This window comes from Staurois parvus, unplaced genomic scaffold, assembly GCF_062004578.1.
Source record: "Staurois parvus isolate SC_StPar_1 unplaced genomic scaffold, SC_StPar_1.0 ptg003413l, whole genome shotgun sequence".
Lineage (NCBI taxonomy): Eukaryota > Metazoa > Chordata > Amphibia > Anura > Ranidae > Staurois > Staurois parvus.
Window position 1 is genome coordinate 48,388 of NW_028321209.1, and position 16,627 is coordinate 65,014.

At 45.6% G+C, this 16,627-nt stretch overlaps 1 protein-coding gene across 4 annotated transcripts in view; it reads right to left on the reverse strand.

Moving 5' to 3' along the window:
• Positions 1 to 211: 211 nt before the first annotated feature.
• The window catches only part of LOC149428197 (cytochrome P450 4B1-like), a 46,517-nt gene continuing 30,101 nt past the window's right edge, over positions 212 to 16,627 (reverse strand). For all 4 annotated transcript variants that reach the window (XM_089667608.1, XM_089667607.1, XM_089667609.1 and 1 more), the window contains 8 exons: positions 11,161 to 11,285; positions 10,478 to 10,629; positions 9,290 to 9,396; positions 7,564 to 7,754; positions 7,304 to 7,437; positions 4,007 to 4,071; positions 1,366 to 1,448; positions 212 to 471 (listed from right to left, as the gene is read on the reverse strand). In XM_089667608.1, the coding sequence (XP_089523734.1) occupies positions 303 to 471; positions 1,366 to 1,448; positions 4,007 to 4,071; positions 7,304 to 7,437; positions 7,564 to 7,754; positions 9,290 to 9,396; positions 10,478 to 10,629; positions 11,161 to 11,285 (1,026 nt within the window). In that variant the 3' untranslated portion in view covers positions 212 to 302. The remainder of the gene's footprint in view (positions 472 to 1,365; positions 1,449 to 4,006; positions 4,072 to 7,303; positions 7,438 to 7,563; positions 7,755 to 9,289; positions 9,397 to 10,477; positions 10,630 to 11,160; positions 11,286 to 16,627) is intronic.

The following is a 16,627-nucleotide window of genomic DNA, read 5'->3' on the forward strand; positions in this document are numbered from 1 at the left end:
GAAGGACATGCCTTCTTCATCAGAGCTCAGGGTGGGATATGGTAGTGGTTATTATGAATAAAGTGGCTGGGCTCCGTACATGAACACTTACCTTATCACACACTTCAGGTGGGTTGCAGCTCTATTATTGCAGCCCTGAAATGAGGGGCAACTGTAAGCTGAAATATGACAGCATCGCTGAAAAGTCAGACACAGGGAAGACCCAGCAACGTGATTTCTTGATTATATTTTATTGTGGTATAATTACAGGGAAATAAGCGGAAAGGAAATCTTCTGTGTTGATCTGACAGCTAAATCCCCCTTTACCCGGCTCTCTGCAGGAAAACATGAACGCCGTTCTTCGAGCGCAGGACCAGCTGCGGCAGTTTCAGGGGTGGTTGGGAGAGGTCAGGTGATAGTTCAAACCGGTTCAAGGTCAGCGCCACAGCTACTTTCATCTCATTCATGGCGAAGTTCTGTCCAATGCAGTTCCTGGGCAGGATAAAAAAAGAGAACTTCTACTAAAGATGGCATCATTACCTAGAGACCAAATGTGGACAAAGCAGCTGTACTGTCCCCCAATAGATAATCCCATTTCAGGATGGCTATAAACTAGAAGAAAAAGGACTTGAACCCTCACACAATGCCCTCCATGTACACCCCATTCTTGAATGTGTTTATCCTATGAGATCCCAGAAGATACATTTCCAGAGAAATGAGGGGAAAAAACCCTAATCCAGGACACACATACAGAACATAGCCACTTCCAGACCACAGAGCTTCTGGTGGAAACTGAATGCAGGACCTCTGGGCTACAGACCATTCAGCCACAAAGCTGCCCATGTATGTGAACATCAGATATAAGGAAGACTGTGGGTCACACTTCAAAATGTGATATTTCACATGTAGTGTTTGGGTGTATTTATTAGAATTACAGCAATATGTATACTGACCTAACTCCCCCCAGGGTCCTGCGCCTCAGGGGTTCTTCAAACAAGAGCACAGAAAAGGGATCTCTGGGGGGTAGAATTGGGGTTAGGGGGGCAGCTCCCTGGGGTTACCTGCTTACATAGCTAATTGCAATAATTTGTATTACAGGGATCACTATGTGCCATGCTGGACAATGAGGGGTCACTGCTCAGAGCTCATAATACCTTCTGAAACGTTTCTCCCCTTGATGGAATGTGATGATCCGTGTACTATGGAACATTTCCATCGCAGAAAGCTCCCTATGTCGGGCATGTAGAAGTGACCTTGGTAAGGTTGGGGTTAACCCTACAGACAAATACTCGCTGTGTTCAGTAGGATGTTCTTACTGGTTGGCAGCGTATATTGTACAGAGCTCTCTATAGGGCTTGGTGTAAATACCGTAAACTCATTATGTACCTGGGTCCTGCCGCAAAGGGAACAAAGGCGTGAGAGTGGCGCTTGGCAGAATTTTCTGGGGAAAATCGAAGAGGATCAAATACCTGCAATACAGAGATCAATGTTGCTCAGTGTAAATGATAATCACATATAGGGAGTGTAGAGGTAAGAAGATAAATCCTTCACAAAGCATTACAAAGTACAACGTTACCGGCAATGTAGGCGACATTTCCTGACATCAGAAAAGAAGTGTCAGGGATCCTGTCGCCATGCAGCGGTGCGACGGCGACAGATCCCCTCGAGTCGCAGCGGTGCGAGTGCGCAGGCACGTGCAACCGCGCATGCCCGGTAGCGCGGAAAGCTCGCGCATGCGCAGTAGGTGCCCACATCACGTCAGGCGGGCTATTTAAACCTGCTTCAATGTAAAATCACTGCCTTCTGGTCTACAACGTTCCTGCATACATTCCTGATCCCTGTATTCTGCATACCCGCCTAAGAAAGAACTCTGCCTGCACTGACCCCGGCTATCCCTGACCATTCTCTTGTCTGCTCCTCTTGTACTTCGCTGCCCGCCTGATACTGACCCGGCCTGCCTGACTCCGCTGTATTATCCCGCCTGCACCTGCACCGCATCTGGTCGGCTACCATAACCACCTGCCGCTGTACCCACAGCTCTGCATCTGGCCTACATCTGGATCACCGCCAAACCTGTCAGCCACTGCATCCACGCACCGGTGCGCGGTCCCAAAACCCGCACTCAGACCTCCACCACACCTCCTTGCTGCTGCACCTACGTTCCTGCACTCACACCTGGCTTGTGTCCGGATCACCTGGGTCCCCAGATACCTGCCGACAGTCTTCAGGATCCATACGGCACTCCTGCCACTCCTGGCTCTGCGCCCCTGTACCCACTTCCAGGGGCTCCGAGCGGGGGTTGTAAGAGGACGCCCTCTCTCCACATCAGGCTCCCCAACCAGGTACGTGACAAGAAGTCTTATTGTTAATGTTCCATCTTCGTTTTAACAATTTTATTCACAATTTGTACTGTTGGCTAAAAGATGGCCCCAGACTGGAGCAGATCCCCATTGGGTGCACACCCAGGCTTATGGTAGGGAGTACTGATTCCCTCACCTTGTGGATCAAATGAAACCTCCCTCTGCTGGAAATGTGGACGAGGAGATATCAGAGGGACATTCCCATCAGGTAACACTTTACAGGCTGCTGACGTACAGAAAACATTTATATTTAGCACCTACTGATGCTGCTTTGCAATAGCCATTCGTTATGCCTTTTCAGTAACAATGTGGAGGTTCCCCTCACCCACTGACACTTTGGGGTGTCATTGGCTGTGTGTAGCAGGCTCTGTACTGGCTCACACATGTGACTGGCCTGTGAAGCTGTGTGTAGGAGAATGTCCACGTTATCAGTGGCAACAGTGAGGGATTATCAGAGATAAATCTCCTGGGTGTCACTCACAATGTGCTGGAGGCTCCGCATGCAGCAGCCGGACACCCTGGTGGGCTAACATTAGATCTACAGGATGACATGCTGAGTGTATGCACAGATTGTATGAGTAAAAGACTCTTAGACCTGGGGAATTAACACCTTTCTGCTGGGGGGTCTCTGACAGGATCCTGTAGGCTTTTGTTAGGGTCCCACCTTCACCTCTCCCCCCAGAGCCGCCCTGCTCTACCCTCTATGGCACACAAGTGAGGACTGACCCATTATTGTCCCCCACTACTTCATCACTGGAGCCCACCTCACAGAAAGATCTATCTGCTGGCACTTCGATGGCTGGTGCTACTGTGTGTCTGCTGTCCTCTGCCTGGACCAGGGCATCCTCAGGGGTGCTAACAGCCACTGATCCACCCATAGAATCACCATACATACATACAGTACGTATCACTATTGTCTTCTGGTGCTGATCCTCTGGCAACAACCTATAAATGGGAGCTCTCAGACAATACCACCACTCCTTACAGCCAGTTTAAAGGGGTCTGGTGATATTGTTAGAAGGGAAGGAAGAGGCTGAATTAGATACACTGGATTGAAAACTGGTTGCTCTGTGCCTGGAAAGCAGAGGATGACACAGGCTTCATGATCCAGTCATTAACATCCTTCATGTGCTGTCCATGGATTGATCTGCCACTTTGACCAAGGAGCGTCACCTCTGCTGTGTGCAACCCTGCCAATGCTTTGGTGTGCCAGATCTGCTTTTGAAGCCTGTTACTGCCCTATTACCTTCACCCCCGGCACTGCTGCCTCTGACTTTGGGTCTGCCTTCCATTTTGGGCATAATACAAGGAATATCCCTACATTTTACTTTTTATTATAGGGAGGGTGCAGAGAACGTGGGACGATGGCTTGTACATTTTCTGATGCATATTAGTTACATTTTTTGCACTCTGGAATCTATGGACTGTGGAAAAGGGCTCTTGGCTCCTCCACTTAGATAGAATCGTTATTCCAAGAGCCAAAACAAACTGGAAGAAAATAACAACCAAAACCTTTCTAAGAGAAGCTGATTCATCTTCAAAGCAACCACATGAAATATATTTTCCAAAAGATGTAATCAAATTGTCAGCAAATCAGCTGGCCTTCTCCTGTTCATGTGTCCACCAATTGTCCAATGTAAAACAGTAGTGAAGCTAAATGACTGTACCTCTGGCTCCTCCCACACGGCTGGGTTCCGTTGAATGCAATAAATATTTAAACTGACGAGAGAACCTAAAAAGTACATAAAAACATTAAAGAAAAGACAACATCTTATTATCAATGACCAAGTAGAGCACACTGGGCAGGGGCAGGGGAATCTCACCGGATGGCCTGTGACATCACTCTGGGCAGATGTTGGGGTGAAAGGCAAGAATATATTTGTATCTCCTCAGTTCTGGGCTTTTCTTAATTGTTTATCATTTTGTTATTTTCATGGAGAGCATAACAAAGAAGTGGACCTTGCATTTGGATGGAGACGTCAGACTACTACTTACAAAAAAAATGATTTGCATCTATACAACTAACTATCACCATTGGAAGCTTCAAAGTCCAGAGAACAAGATTACTTTGAAAATATTACCTTTCCAGTCAAACCCCCACAATACAAATACTTTCTGGGGACACGACCTACCCAGCCCATGCCCTGGATCTCTGTAGTGGTGTTGTATGAATGGACCTCTCTGATCTCTACCAATCTGATAATACCTAATCCCAGGTCTCCAGTTCCAGGGGTTCCTAACCTGGCCAAAGTCTTTTGTAATGATGTATACTACTGAAAATTGAAATGTGCATCTAAAGTCTATACTGCTCTAATAATTCCTGACCTGATCATCATTCACAAAGAAACAGACACCCTGATCCTCCTCATTCAGAATCTTGGAGTACAGGATGGAAAGTCATATGGTTCTGAGGAAGGAGGAGGCTCGCAGAGGCTGGACCTGCTCTTTGAAAGCTCTGCTGCATCGGATCTTAGAAGATTATATAAAAATTAAATGGAACAGACTTGCTGGTATTTAGTGTAGTATCAATGAAACAAGCTGCTCTCTGAGGGAAAATTCTCTTCTTCTGATAAGAGTAGAATAGAAAACAGTACCAAATGTAATAGCTGACAGGAGCCAAATCTGCAAATGCCCTTTGGATTTATTATTCAGTAAAATCACAGAAATATCATGAAATAAAAGTATAATACACAGTTCAGTCTTCTGTGTTCATCAAATATATATATATATACAGTCAGGTCCATAAATATTGGGACATCGACACAATTCTAACATTTTTGGCTCTATACACCACAATGGATTTGAAATGAAACAAGTAAGATGTGCTTTAGCTGCAGGCTGTCAGCTTTAATTTGAGGGTATTTACATCCAAATCAGGTGAACGGTGTAGGAATTACAACAGTTTGCATATGTGCCTCCCACTTGTTAAGGGACCAAAAGTAACGGGACAGAATAATAATCATAAATCAAGCTTTCACTTTTTAATACTTGGTTGCAATTACAGCCTGAAGTCTAGAACGCATAAACATCAGCAGATGCTGGGTTTCATCCCTGGTGATGCTCTGCCAGGCCTCTACTGCAACTGTCTTCAGTTCCTGCTTGTTCTCGGGGCATTTTCCCTTCAGTTTTGTCTTCAGCAAGTGAAATGCTCAATCGGATTCAGGTCAGGTGATGGACTTGGCCATTGCAGAACATTCCACTTCTTTCCCTTAAAAAACTCTTTGGTTGCTTTTGCAGTCTGCTTTGGGTCATTGTCCATCTGCACTGTGAAGCGTCCAATGAGTTGTGAAGCATTTGGCTGAATATGAGCCGATAATATTGCCCAAAACACTTCAGAATTGATTTTGTCAGCAGTCACATCATCAATAAATACAAGAGAAGCAGTTCCATTGGCAGCCATACATGCCCACGCCATGACACTACCACCACCATGATCACTGATGAGGTGGTATGCTGAGGACCATGAGCAGTTCCTTCTCCATACTCTTCTCTTCCCATCACTCTGGTACAAGTTGATGTCGGTCTCATCTGTCCATAGGATGTTGTTCCAGAACTGTGAAGGCTTTTTTACATGTCGTTTGGCAAACTCTAATCTGGCCTTCCTGTGTTTGAGGCTCACCAATGGTTTCCATCTTGTGGTGAACCCTCTGTATTCACTCTGGTGAAGTCTTCTCTTGATTGGTGACTTTGACACACATACACCTACCTCCTGGCGAGTGTTCTTGATCTGGCCAACTGTTGTGAAGGGTGTTTTCTTCACCAGGGAAAGAATTCTTTGCTCATCCACCACAGTTGTTTTTCGTGGTCTTCCGGTTCTTTTGGTGTTGCTGAGCTCACCGGTGCGTTCCTTCTTTTTAAGAATGTTCCAAACAGTTGTTTTGGCCACGCCTAATGTTTTTGCTATCTCTCTGATGGGTTTGTTTTGTTTTTTCAGCCTAATGATGGCTTCACTGATAGTGACAGCTCTTTGGATCTCATCTTGAGAGTTGACAGCAACAGATTCCAAATGCAAATAGCACACTTGAAATGAACTCTGGACCTTTTATCTGCTCATTGTAATTGGGATAATGAGGGAATAACACACACCTGGCCATGGAACAGCTGAGAAGCCAATTGTCCCATTACTTTTGGTCCCTTAACAAGTGGGAGACACATATTTGAACGTTGTAATTCCTACACCGTTCACCTGATGTGGATGTAAATACCTTCAAATTAAAGCTGACAGTCTGCAGTTAAAGCACATCTTGTTCATTTCATTTCAAATCCATTGTGGTGTATAGAGCCAAAAATGTTAGAATTGTGTCCATGTCCCAATATTTATGGACCTGACTGTATATATATATATATATACTGTATACAGTATTTATGAAATTACATTATAAAGGTACGAAATGAATCACACCCTATCAGTGTCAGAACCTGGCAGATTAAAAGGTTATAAAACCAAAAAGGCAGTTCTGCGGGGTGTCCCTACAGTCCGGACTCATAGGAAGTGTCACTATATAAGCTCACTAGACCTTAACTCCCTTAACTTCTTTTTTTGGGGTAGGCTAAAGGAGAAGGTGTACTCAATGAAAATCACAGATATGAATCACCTGAAGGAACGCATCATGAATGAATGTGCTCAAATTAACGGAAATGTGGAGTTACTACATCAGGTCCATATGAATCTTGCAGAGCGCATCGAAGTTTGCATCACAAATGGTGGAAATCACAGTGAAGATGTTATTGACTAATATTCCAATGAAATAAAATCTTGAAAAATGTATTGAAATTTATTGAAAATATGCATTTTGCCTATGTGTCCAGACTTTAGGGACACCCTGTACAGTGACTCCGGACAGGTCACAGAGATCACAAGCCAGTATCTAGCAGAAACAATGAGAGAAAGCCATTACTCTGCTGCCATGCTTCTAGCTCACCCAAAGGTAGAAGAAGGGACAGGCTGACTGTTAGCACCATACCTGCTGGTAAGGAGCGCCCATCAAAGAATGTGATGGGTTTGGAGAGTTCCCTGGAGACGGAGGGCACCGGAGGATAAAGACGAAGGCTTTCCTTAATGCACATTGTGGTGTAGGGAAGTTTGCTTAGGTCTTCCCTGGAATAAAACACAAAGTTAAGCATTTCGTTTTCAGAAATGAAGGTGTTCTTCCATCCTGTCAATACTCATTTGCCTTTCAGTCTGTTATCACAAAAAAATTTATAAGGCCATAAGGGAACTCACCAGTTCATAGTCTTCCTGTCCCCCAGGACCTCCCGGATCTCCTCCCGACACTTCTCCTGGTGTTCTGGATTTTGGGCCATACAGTACAAGATCCAGGAGATGCCACTGGCTGTTGTGTCGTGTCCTTCAAACATGAAAGTGTCAACTTCAGCTCGGAGGTCCTCGTCAGACAGGCCCTGACCGTTCTCATCCTGTGTCACACAGAAGAAATATAAGAAATACAATACAATGAAATTTACAGATTTAATTAATCAGGACTAGGTAGGTACTTAAGGGCTGTAGTGACCCTCAGATTGAGGGATACAATAATGAACAGTCACCCTCAGGTTGAGGGGAACAGTAATGAATTTTCATCCTCAGAGATGGTACAGTAATGAATAATCATCTTCAAATTGAGAGGTACAGTAATGACTAGTCACCCTCAGATTTAGAGGTACAGTAATGAGTAATCACCCTCAGATTTAGGGGTACAGTAATGAGCAGTCACCTCAGATTTAGGGGTACAGTAATGAGTAGTCACCCTCAGATTAGAGGTACAGTAATGAGTAATCACCCTCAGATTTAGGGGTACAGTAATGAGCAGTCACCTCAGATTTAGGGGTACAGTAATGAGTAGTCACCCTCAGATTTAGGGGTACAGTAATGAGTAGTCACCCTCAGATTTAGGGGTACAGTAATGACTAGTCACCCTCAGATTTAGGGGTACAGTAATGAGTAATCACCTCAGATTTAGGGGTACAGTAATGAGCAGTCACCTCAGATTTAGGGGTACAGTAATGAGTAGTCACCCTCAGATTTAGGGGTACAGTAATGAGTAGTCACCCTCAGATTTAGGGGTACAGTAATGACTAGTCACCCTCAGATTTAGGGGTACAGTAATGAGTAATCACCTCAGATTTAGGGGTACAGTAATGAGTAATCACCCTCAGATTTAGAGGTACAGTAATGAGTAGTCACCCTCAGATTTAGGGGTACAGTAATGACTAGTCACCCTCAGATTTAGGGGTACAGTAATGACTAGTCACCCTCAGATTTAGAGGTACAGTAATGACTAGTCACCCTCAGATTTAGGGGTACAGTAATGAGTAATCACCCTCAGATTTAGGGGTACAGTAATGAGTAATCACCCTCAGATTTAGGGGTACAGTAATGACTAGTCACCCTCAGATTTAGAGGTACAGTAATGAGTAATCACCCTCAGATTAAGGGGTACAGTAATGACTAGTCACCCTCAGATTAAGGGGTACAGTAATGACTAGTCACCCTCAGATTTAGAGGTACAGTAATGACTAGTCACCCTCAGATTTAGGGGTACAGTAATGACTAGTCACCCTCAGATTTAGGGGTACAGTAATGACTAGTCACCTCAGATTTAGGGGTACAGTAATGAGTAGTCACCCTCAGATTTAGAGGTATAGTAATGAGTAATCACCCTCAGATTTAGGGGTACAGTAATGACTAGTCACCTCAGATTTAGGGGTACAGTAATGAGTAGTCACCCTCAGATTTAGGGGTACAGTTATGAGTAGTCACAGTAGTGACCTTACTGCGCAATGATATCTATGGGCATTGCCTGAAAGATCTCTGAATGTTTTCCTTCAGCGTATCATTGATTATATGACGATTCGGGGGGGATGCCTATTACAGGCTCATTTGGAAATGAAGGCCCAATGCTCCGACACAAAGGTCTCCCCAGAGATACCAATAAGAAGTAATGAAAACTGACCTTCGAACACAAAAGAATGTCCAGAAAATCGGGGTGTCTCTTCTGCCGGATTTTCTCGAGCTCCTCATTTTTTTCCAGCAGTTTTTTTCTTTGTTCAATAACTTTGTCTGATTGAAGAAAAAAAAATATATTCTGAATCTTCAGAAATCTCTTGAAATCGACCTATAGATAAGAGATATGAAAACCACTCCGAGACTCCCAGTAAATGGTTCTAAGAATCTGATCTTGGCACTAAGCCACAGAAAAGCACAATATTGTATCAGGAAACAGTTTCCAAACTGATCAACAGAGAGATGTCCTCACAGGAAAGACACATATATGTCTGTGTGCCGCCTAGGGTAACCCTATGGTGAGCGATTTTCACTGTATAAAACACGGGACTCCAGAGTAATTCAATTCAGAAAATCCAAAAGCTTCGGAAACGTTGGACAGATACATAACATCTTCTTATGTAAAAATTACCAAGAGATCATAATAGAATTGTTTGGATTAAACAGACATTGCCAGCTGATAGCATTGCATACATGAGACCTTCTGGATTATTCCTCTTACTTCTCTCTGTAGACCTGAAAGTTTTCAGGAAACCAAGAAATAGTAAACTGATAGACTAACCCATCAACAGAGGGAATCCAGAGAGAAGTTCCTGTTCATTGCTTTTATAGAACCCGGGGATGTGAACAGCCCATATACAGTATATATATGGTATACACTGTATATAGAGAGACTAGCAGCACTAATAGGAAGGCAGTATTGGGGCTGAGACATACTGTATATATAAACCATATGACATGTTGAGTATCTCCTGGTGTTCCGGTAATGATGTGCCGATACGGATGGACACACGGCATAGTATAACATTATACATTGAGACCGAATGGCCAGCTGACAACACCCGGACCGCATGGGGTGGGCATTTCCTTCTATCTGCTATGATAGACAGTTATTAAAGCCTTGATTTAATGTGACAGTCCATGTGGGACACCCTGGTGGACTCAGGGCACCCCCTTCCTCCCAATTCCCCTCCCCCCTTCTCACCCTTTACCCCTCTATCTTCCTGTTGCGCTCTTCTCCCGTTTTCTTCTCTTTTCCGTCCTCTTCCATGTCTGGGTTAAGTACAACAAGGTCTACAAGTATTTCTGCTGAAGAGTAAATTATATTTATAAAAATGCCAAAACAAAAGTCATTTACCGGTATGAAGATGAGCAATCCTGCAGGCTCGGCGAAAACGTAATCCGTGAGGGCTGAGGTAGTAAATGAAGTCACTGTGATAGGGGAACGTCCGGATTCGCTGTTGCGTCAGACTGGCGAGGTCATACACAGCGCCAATGTAAGAATTAACACTGAAAGGGGCAAGATTTATACTGTAAATATGTTTTCTGTAATTATATATATTATCTGGGCGTTAAATATTACATCAAATGTGACAACATTTCAATGAAACTAAAAAGCAGAAAACAACCATTGAAATCCATACAGGAGGCGTGTGTGTGATCGTCCAAGAAGAGAACCTGTCATGAGGCTCTGTATGATCTATGTGTCACACATTCACCATGTAGGTGTCTCAACATTCCCACCGACACTGAGAATAATCGCTCTAACACAGTTAAACTTTGAAAATGAAAGAGAAGCTGATTGGCTGCCGTACACAGAAGCTCCAGATTCTGCCAGTTACTTTACTGTGCATATAGGTGACAGCTTTACTCTAAGAAAGGGAAGGTTCTATGGACATTAGGAGAGTAGCATGCTATGGAAAGAACATCCATGGAACAACAGAAGATATATGAATGCAACAACACACATTATCAGAATGAGGAGTCCCAGAAAGCCATGACAGTGTATAGAAGGAAGCGGCTGCTGCTGACGGAACTCACTTGTCAGTCTGGCAGTTGCTGTTGTAGCTGAAGGCACATTTCATGATGCTGTCCAGGGTCATCAGGCTGACATACTGGAAAAGCTCCACCGATTCCTCCTTATTGCACAATGGATCCCATTTGTCCTGCCAAGAGATGTCAGACACATAAGAATGAAGCATCAGTTACCCTCATGTCTGTCAGGAAGATATTTTTCTGTTGCCTGGGGATCCCCCAAACTGGTCCTAAGTCCTCCTGTTGTTTTGCTTTACCATTGGTTTGTAGGGCTGCCCATCACAGTGACAGGCCAATAATTACATAGTTAGTCTGGCTGAAAAAAGACAAAAGTTAATCCAGTTCAACCATAGAAAAAAAAAAGTTATAATCCTCCACCCACAGTTGATCCAGAGGAAGGCAAAATCGCCCAGCAAAGCACGATCCAATGTGCTCCTGCAGGGGAAACATTCCTTCCTGATCCCCCGAGAGGCAATCGGATATTCCCTGGATCAATAATCGGATATTCCCGGGATCAATATTCGGATATTCCCTGGATCAATAATCGGATATTCCCGGGATCACCTTTCCCTATAAATGTTATATCCAGTTATATTCTGTGTATCCATGAAAGGATCCAGGACTTTCCTACAGCAACCCACTGAGCTGCCACAACCAACTCTGGAGGGAGTCTATTCCACATTCTCAGCTCTTACGGAGAAGTAATAAAGGATGTGAGTGGGAAGAGCCAAAGTTAGTGACGAGGAAGTTTGGTCAGTAATTGTGCTATAGAGTGCAGACACTTATATAGGTTCTAGGTTCTGTGATTTACATAACAAATCTTGGTTGTTTTTCAGGAGTAAACAGCATCAGCTTCTAAACACATCATTGTCCTATCAGGAAACATATTTGCCAAGACTGGTATTCTGTTCTCTAACACAATGGGGGAATAGATACTATTATTGTATATTGGGACAGTGGACACATTTTTATCTATTGCCATTGCTTTTCACTGCATCCGGCTCTTCTCCCCCACCCCCCTAAGGATCGCAGTGATCTACAGGCCTCCCGGATCCATACCCCGCTTCCTGGATGACTTCGCTGCCTGGCTTCCCTTCTTCCTCTCCTCTGAGCTACCAACCATCAACCTTGGAGACTTCAATATCCCCATCAATGACAACAACCCGGCTACATCCCAACTCCTCCACCTAACCTCCTTCGCGCTCACACAGTCCTCCACCCACATCAATGGGAACACCCTGGACCTCGTCTTCTCCCACCTCTGTACCCTCAACCAGTTCTCTAACACCCCCTTCCCTCTCTCCGACCACCACCTCCTCATGTTCTCCATCTCCCCTTCCCCTAACTCCCCCCCCCCCAGAGCGCCAAACCATCACCAGCCGCAACTTCCGCAACCTGAACCCGGCCCCCCTCCACTCGGCTGCCGACCGCCTACACGACAGCATCCTTCCACTGTCATGTCCTGACCTAGCCACCACCACGTACAACGATTCACTATCAGCTATCCTAGACTCTCTGGCACCCCTAACCACACGCAACATCAAACCCAGACCGCTCCAACCATGGCAGAACGACCACACTAAACGCCTCAAACGTCGCAGTCGTGCGCTGGAGAGACTATGGTGCAAAACCAGGTCCCCCCGTGCGTTCTCCCTCTACAAATCTGCCTTCCTCACCTACACCTCCTCCCTCCACGCCGCCAAGCAGGCCTACTTCATAAACCTGATCAACACCCTCTCCACCTGCCCTCGCCGACTCTTCTCCACCTTCAACTCCCTGCTCTCCCCCCCCCCCTCCTCCACTCAGTACCTCGCTTACCGCCCACGAGATTGACACTCATTTCCACAACAAGATTGACGCAATCCGTAAGGACATAGTCAACTCGCAATCTACCTCCCCACCTAGCCTCCCCCTCATCTCTTCCCCCCTCTGACCTCGCAACTGCACTGCCCCCCACCACACCCAAGGCCCCGCTTACCGTAACCCCCCCAGCACTGCACTCCTTCAGCCCTGCTACCACTGAAGAAGTCACCAGGGTCTTCTCAGAAGCCCGCCTCACTACCTGCCCCCTAGACCCTATCCCCTCTCAACTCCTCCGGTCACCCCCCTCTTCCCTCATCCGCTCCCTCACCCACATCTTCAATCTCTCCCTCTCTACCGGCGTATTCCCCTCCCCCCTAAAGCATGCGCACATCACCCCCATACTCAAAAAGCCCTCCCTGAACCCCACTGACCCAAACAACCTCAGACCCATCTCCCTGCTGCCACTCACTTCCAAGCTCCTTGAGCGCTTAGTCTACGACCGCCTAAGCGCCCACCTCACTGACAACAATCTCCTTGATCCCCTACAGTCCGGCTTCCGTCCCCTACACTACACCGAAACTGCCCTCCTCAAACTCTCCAACGACCTGCTTACCGCCAAAGCCAAAGGCGATTACTCTGTCCTCCTTCTCCTGGACCTCTCCGCGGCCTTCGACACAGTTGACCACCCCCTCCTCCTTAATAAACTACTCTCCCTTGGCATCAGAGACACCGCTCTCTCCTGGTTCTCCTCTTACCTATCCCGACACTCCTTCAGCATTTCCTACAACGGTGCCACCTCCCCTTTCCTCCCCCTCTCTGTTGGGGTCCCCCAGGGCTCTGTCCTTGGACTCCTTCTCTTCTCCATCTACACCTCCTCCCTTGGCCAACTCATCCAGCCACTCTATCGGGAGAGAGTTGGAGCATTTCTGCTATATGACCCAGAGCAATGGGGTGAAGGCCACATGTGTGCGTCCTTGGCGTCATTCTGGACTCAAACCTTTCCTTCCAACCTCATGTCCAATCACTTACAAACACATGCAGACTCCGCCTCCGCAACATCACCAAGATACGCTCCTTCCTTACCCCAGACACCACTAAACTACTCGTACACTCCCTGATTATCTCACGCCTCGACTACTGCAACTCCCTCCTCACCGGCCTACCCCAGTGCAGGCTCTCCCCGCTTCAGACCATCCTGAACTCAGCGGCTAGACTCATCCACCTCACCAACCGCTCCACCTCTGCCACCCCCCTCTGCCTATCCCTCCACTGGCTCCACCCCCCTCTGCCTCTCCCTTCACTGGCTCCACCCCCCTCTGCCTATCCCTCCACTGGCTCCCTATCGCCCAACGCATCAAATTCAAACTACTCATTCTGACCTACAAAGCCATTCACAACACTGCCCCTAACTACCTCACCAACCTGATTCCCAGGTACCACCCTACCCGTACCCTTCGCTCCTCACAGGACCTCCTTCTATCTTGCTCCCTGGTCTCCTCCTCCCACGCACGACTGCAAGACTTCTCCAGGTCCTCCCCCATCCTCTGGAACTCACTACCCCAATCCATCAGACTGTCACCTTCCCTCCTCACCTTCAGGCGCTCCCTGAAAACCCACCTCTTCAGGGAAGCCTACCCCACCCTCACCTAACAGCCGTTCTCCTTCATTCCTCCTACCACTCCATCCCCCACAGCCACTTCCTCCTGTACCACTACCCCCTCCCCCTCCTAGATTGTAAGCTCCCAGGATCAGGGCCCTCTAACCCCTCGTGTGCTGTTTGTAGTTGCTGTACTGTTTCATGTATTGTCCCCCCTCTATTGTACAGCGCTGAGCAAACCCTTTGGCGCTATATAAACTCCATGTAATAATAATAATAATAATTGCTTTAAAGGAGCGTCTGTCAAACACTGGACCCAAAGCTGTGTCAATAAAGATAAACAATACCTTGACCTTTTGATATATTTGACCCATGGCATGTACGATACCACAGTGCCAACTAGAGTTTGGAGTTAGAAAAGACATCTCTCAGACAAGCTACTGCAGAAAGGAAGAGGCAGAAAGAGATATACCCGTGTGGGAATTGCTACCCAAACCTTCTAGATAAAAGGCCAACAGCACAAGCTGAAAGAGGGACTCCACAGAAAGACAACCAAAGAAGACTCTGCCAGAGAAGACACACTACAAGACACACTACAAGACAACTACAAGACAACTACAAGACAACTACAAGACAACTACAAGACAACTACAAGACAACTACAAGACAACTACAAGACACACTACAAGACAACTACAAGACAACTACAAGACAACTACAAGACACACTACAAGACAACTACAAGACAACTACAAGACACACTACAAGACACACTACAAGACAACTACAAGACACACTACAAGACAACTACAAGACAACTACAAGACAACTACAAGACACACTACAAGACAACTACAAGACAACTACAAGACACACTACAAGACACACTACAAGACACACTACAAGACACACTACAAGACACACTACAAGACAACTACAAGACACACTACAAGACAACTACAAGACAACTACAAGACCACTACAAGACACACTACAAGACCACTACAAGACACACTACAAGACAACTACAAGACACACTACAAGACAACTACAAGACAACTACAAGACACACTACAAGACAACTACAAGACAACTACAAGACAACTACAAGACAACTACAAGACAACTACAAGACCACTACAAGACACACTACAAGACACACTACAAGACACACTACAAGACAACTACAAGACAACTACAAGACAACTACAAGACAACTACAAGACAACTACAAGACACACTACAAGACAACTACAAGACAACTACAAGACACACTACAAGACACACTACAAGACAACTACAAGACAACTACAAGACAACTACAAGACACACTACAAGACAACTACAAGACACACTACAAGACAACTACAAGACAACTACAAGACAACTACAAGACAACTACAAGACACACTACAAGACAACTACAAGACACACTACAAGACAACTACAAGACACACTACAAGACACACTACAAGACACACTACAAGACACACTACAAGACAACTACAAGACACACTACAAGACAACTACAAGACACACTACAAGACACACTACAAGACAACTACAAGACACACTACAAGACAACTACAAGACACACTACAAGACAACTACAAGACACACTACAAGACACACTACAAGACACACTACAAGACACACTACAAGACAACTACAAGACACACTACAAGACAACTACAAGACAACTACAAGACAACTACAAGACAACTACAAGACAACTACAAGACACACTACAAGACACACTACAAGACACACTACAAGACACACTACAAGACAACTACAAGACACACTACAAGACACACTACAAGACACACTACAAGACACACTACAAGACACACTACAAGACAACTACAAGACACACTACAAGACACACTACAAGACACACTACAAGACAACTACAAGACACACTACAAGACAACTACAAGACAACTACAAGACACACTACAAGACACACTACAAGACAACTACAAGACAACTACAAGACACACTACAAGACACACTACAAGACAACTACAAGACAACTACAAGACAACTACAAGACACACTACAAGACACACT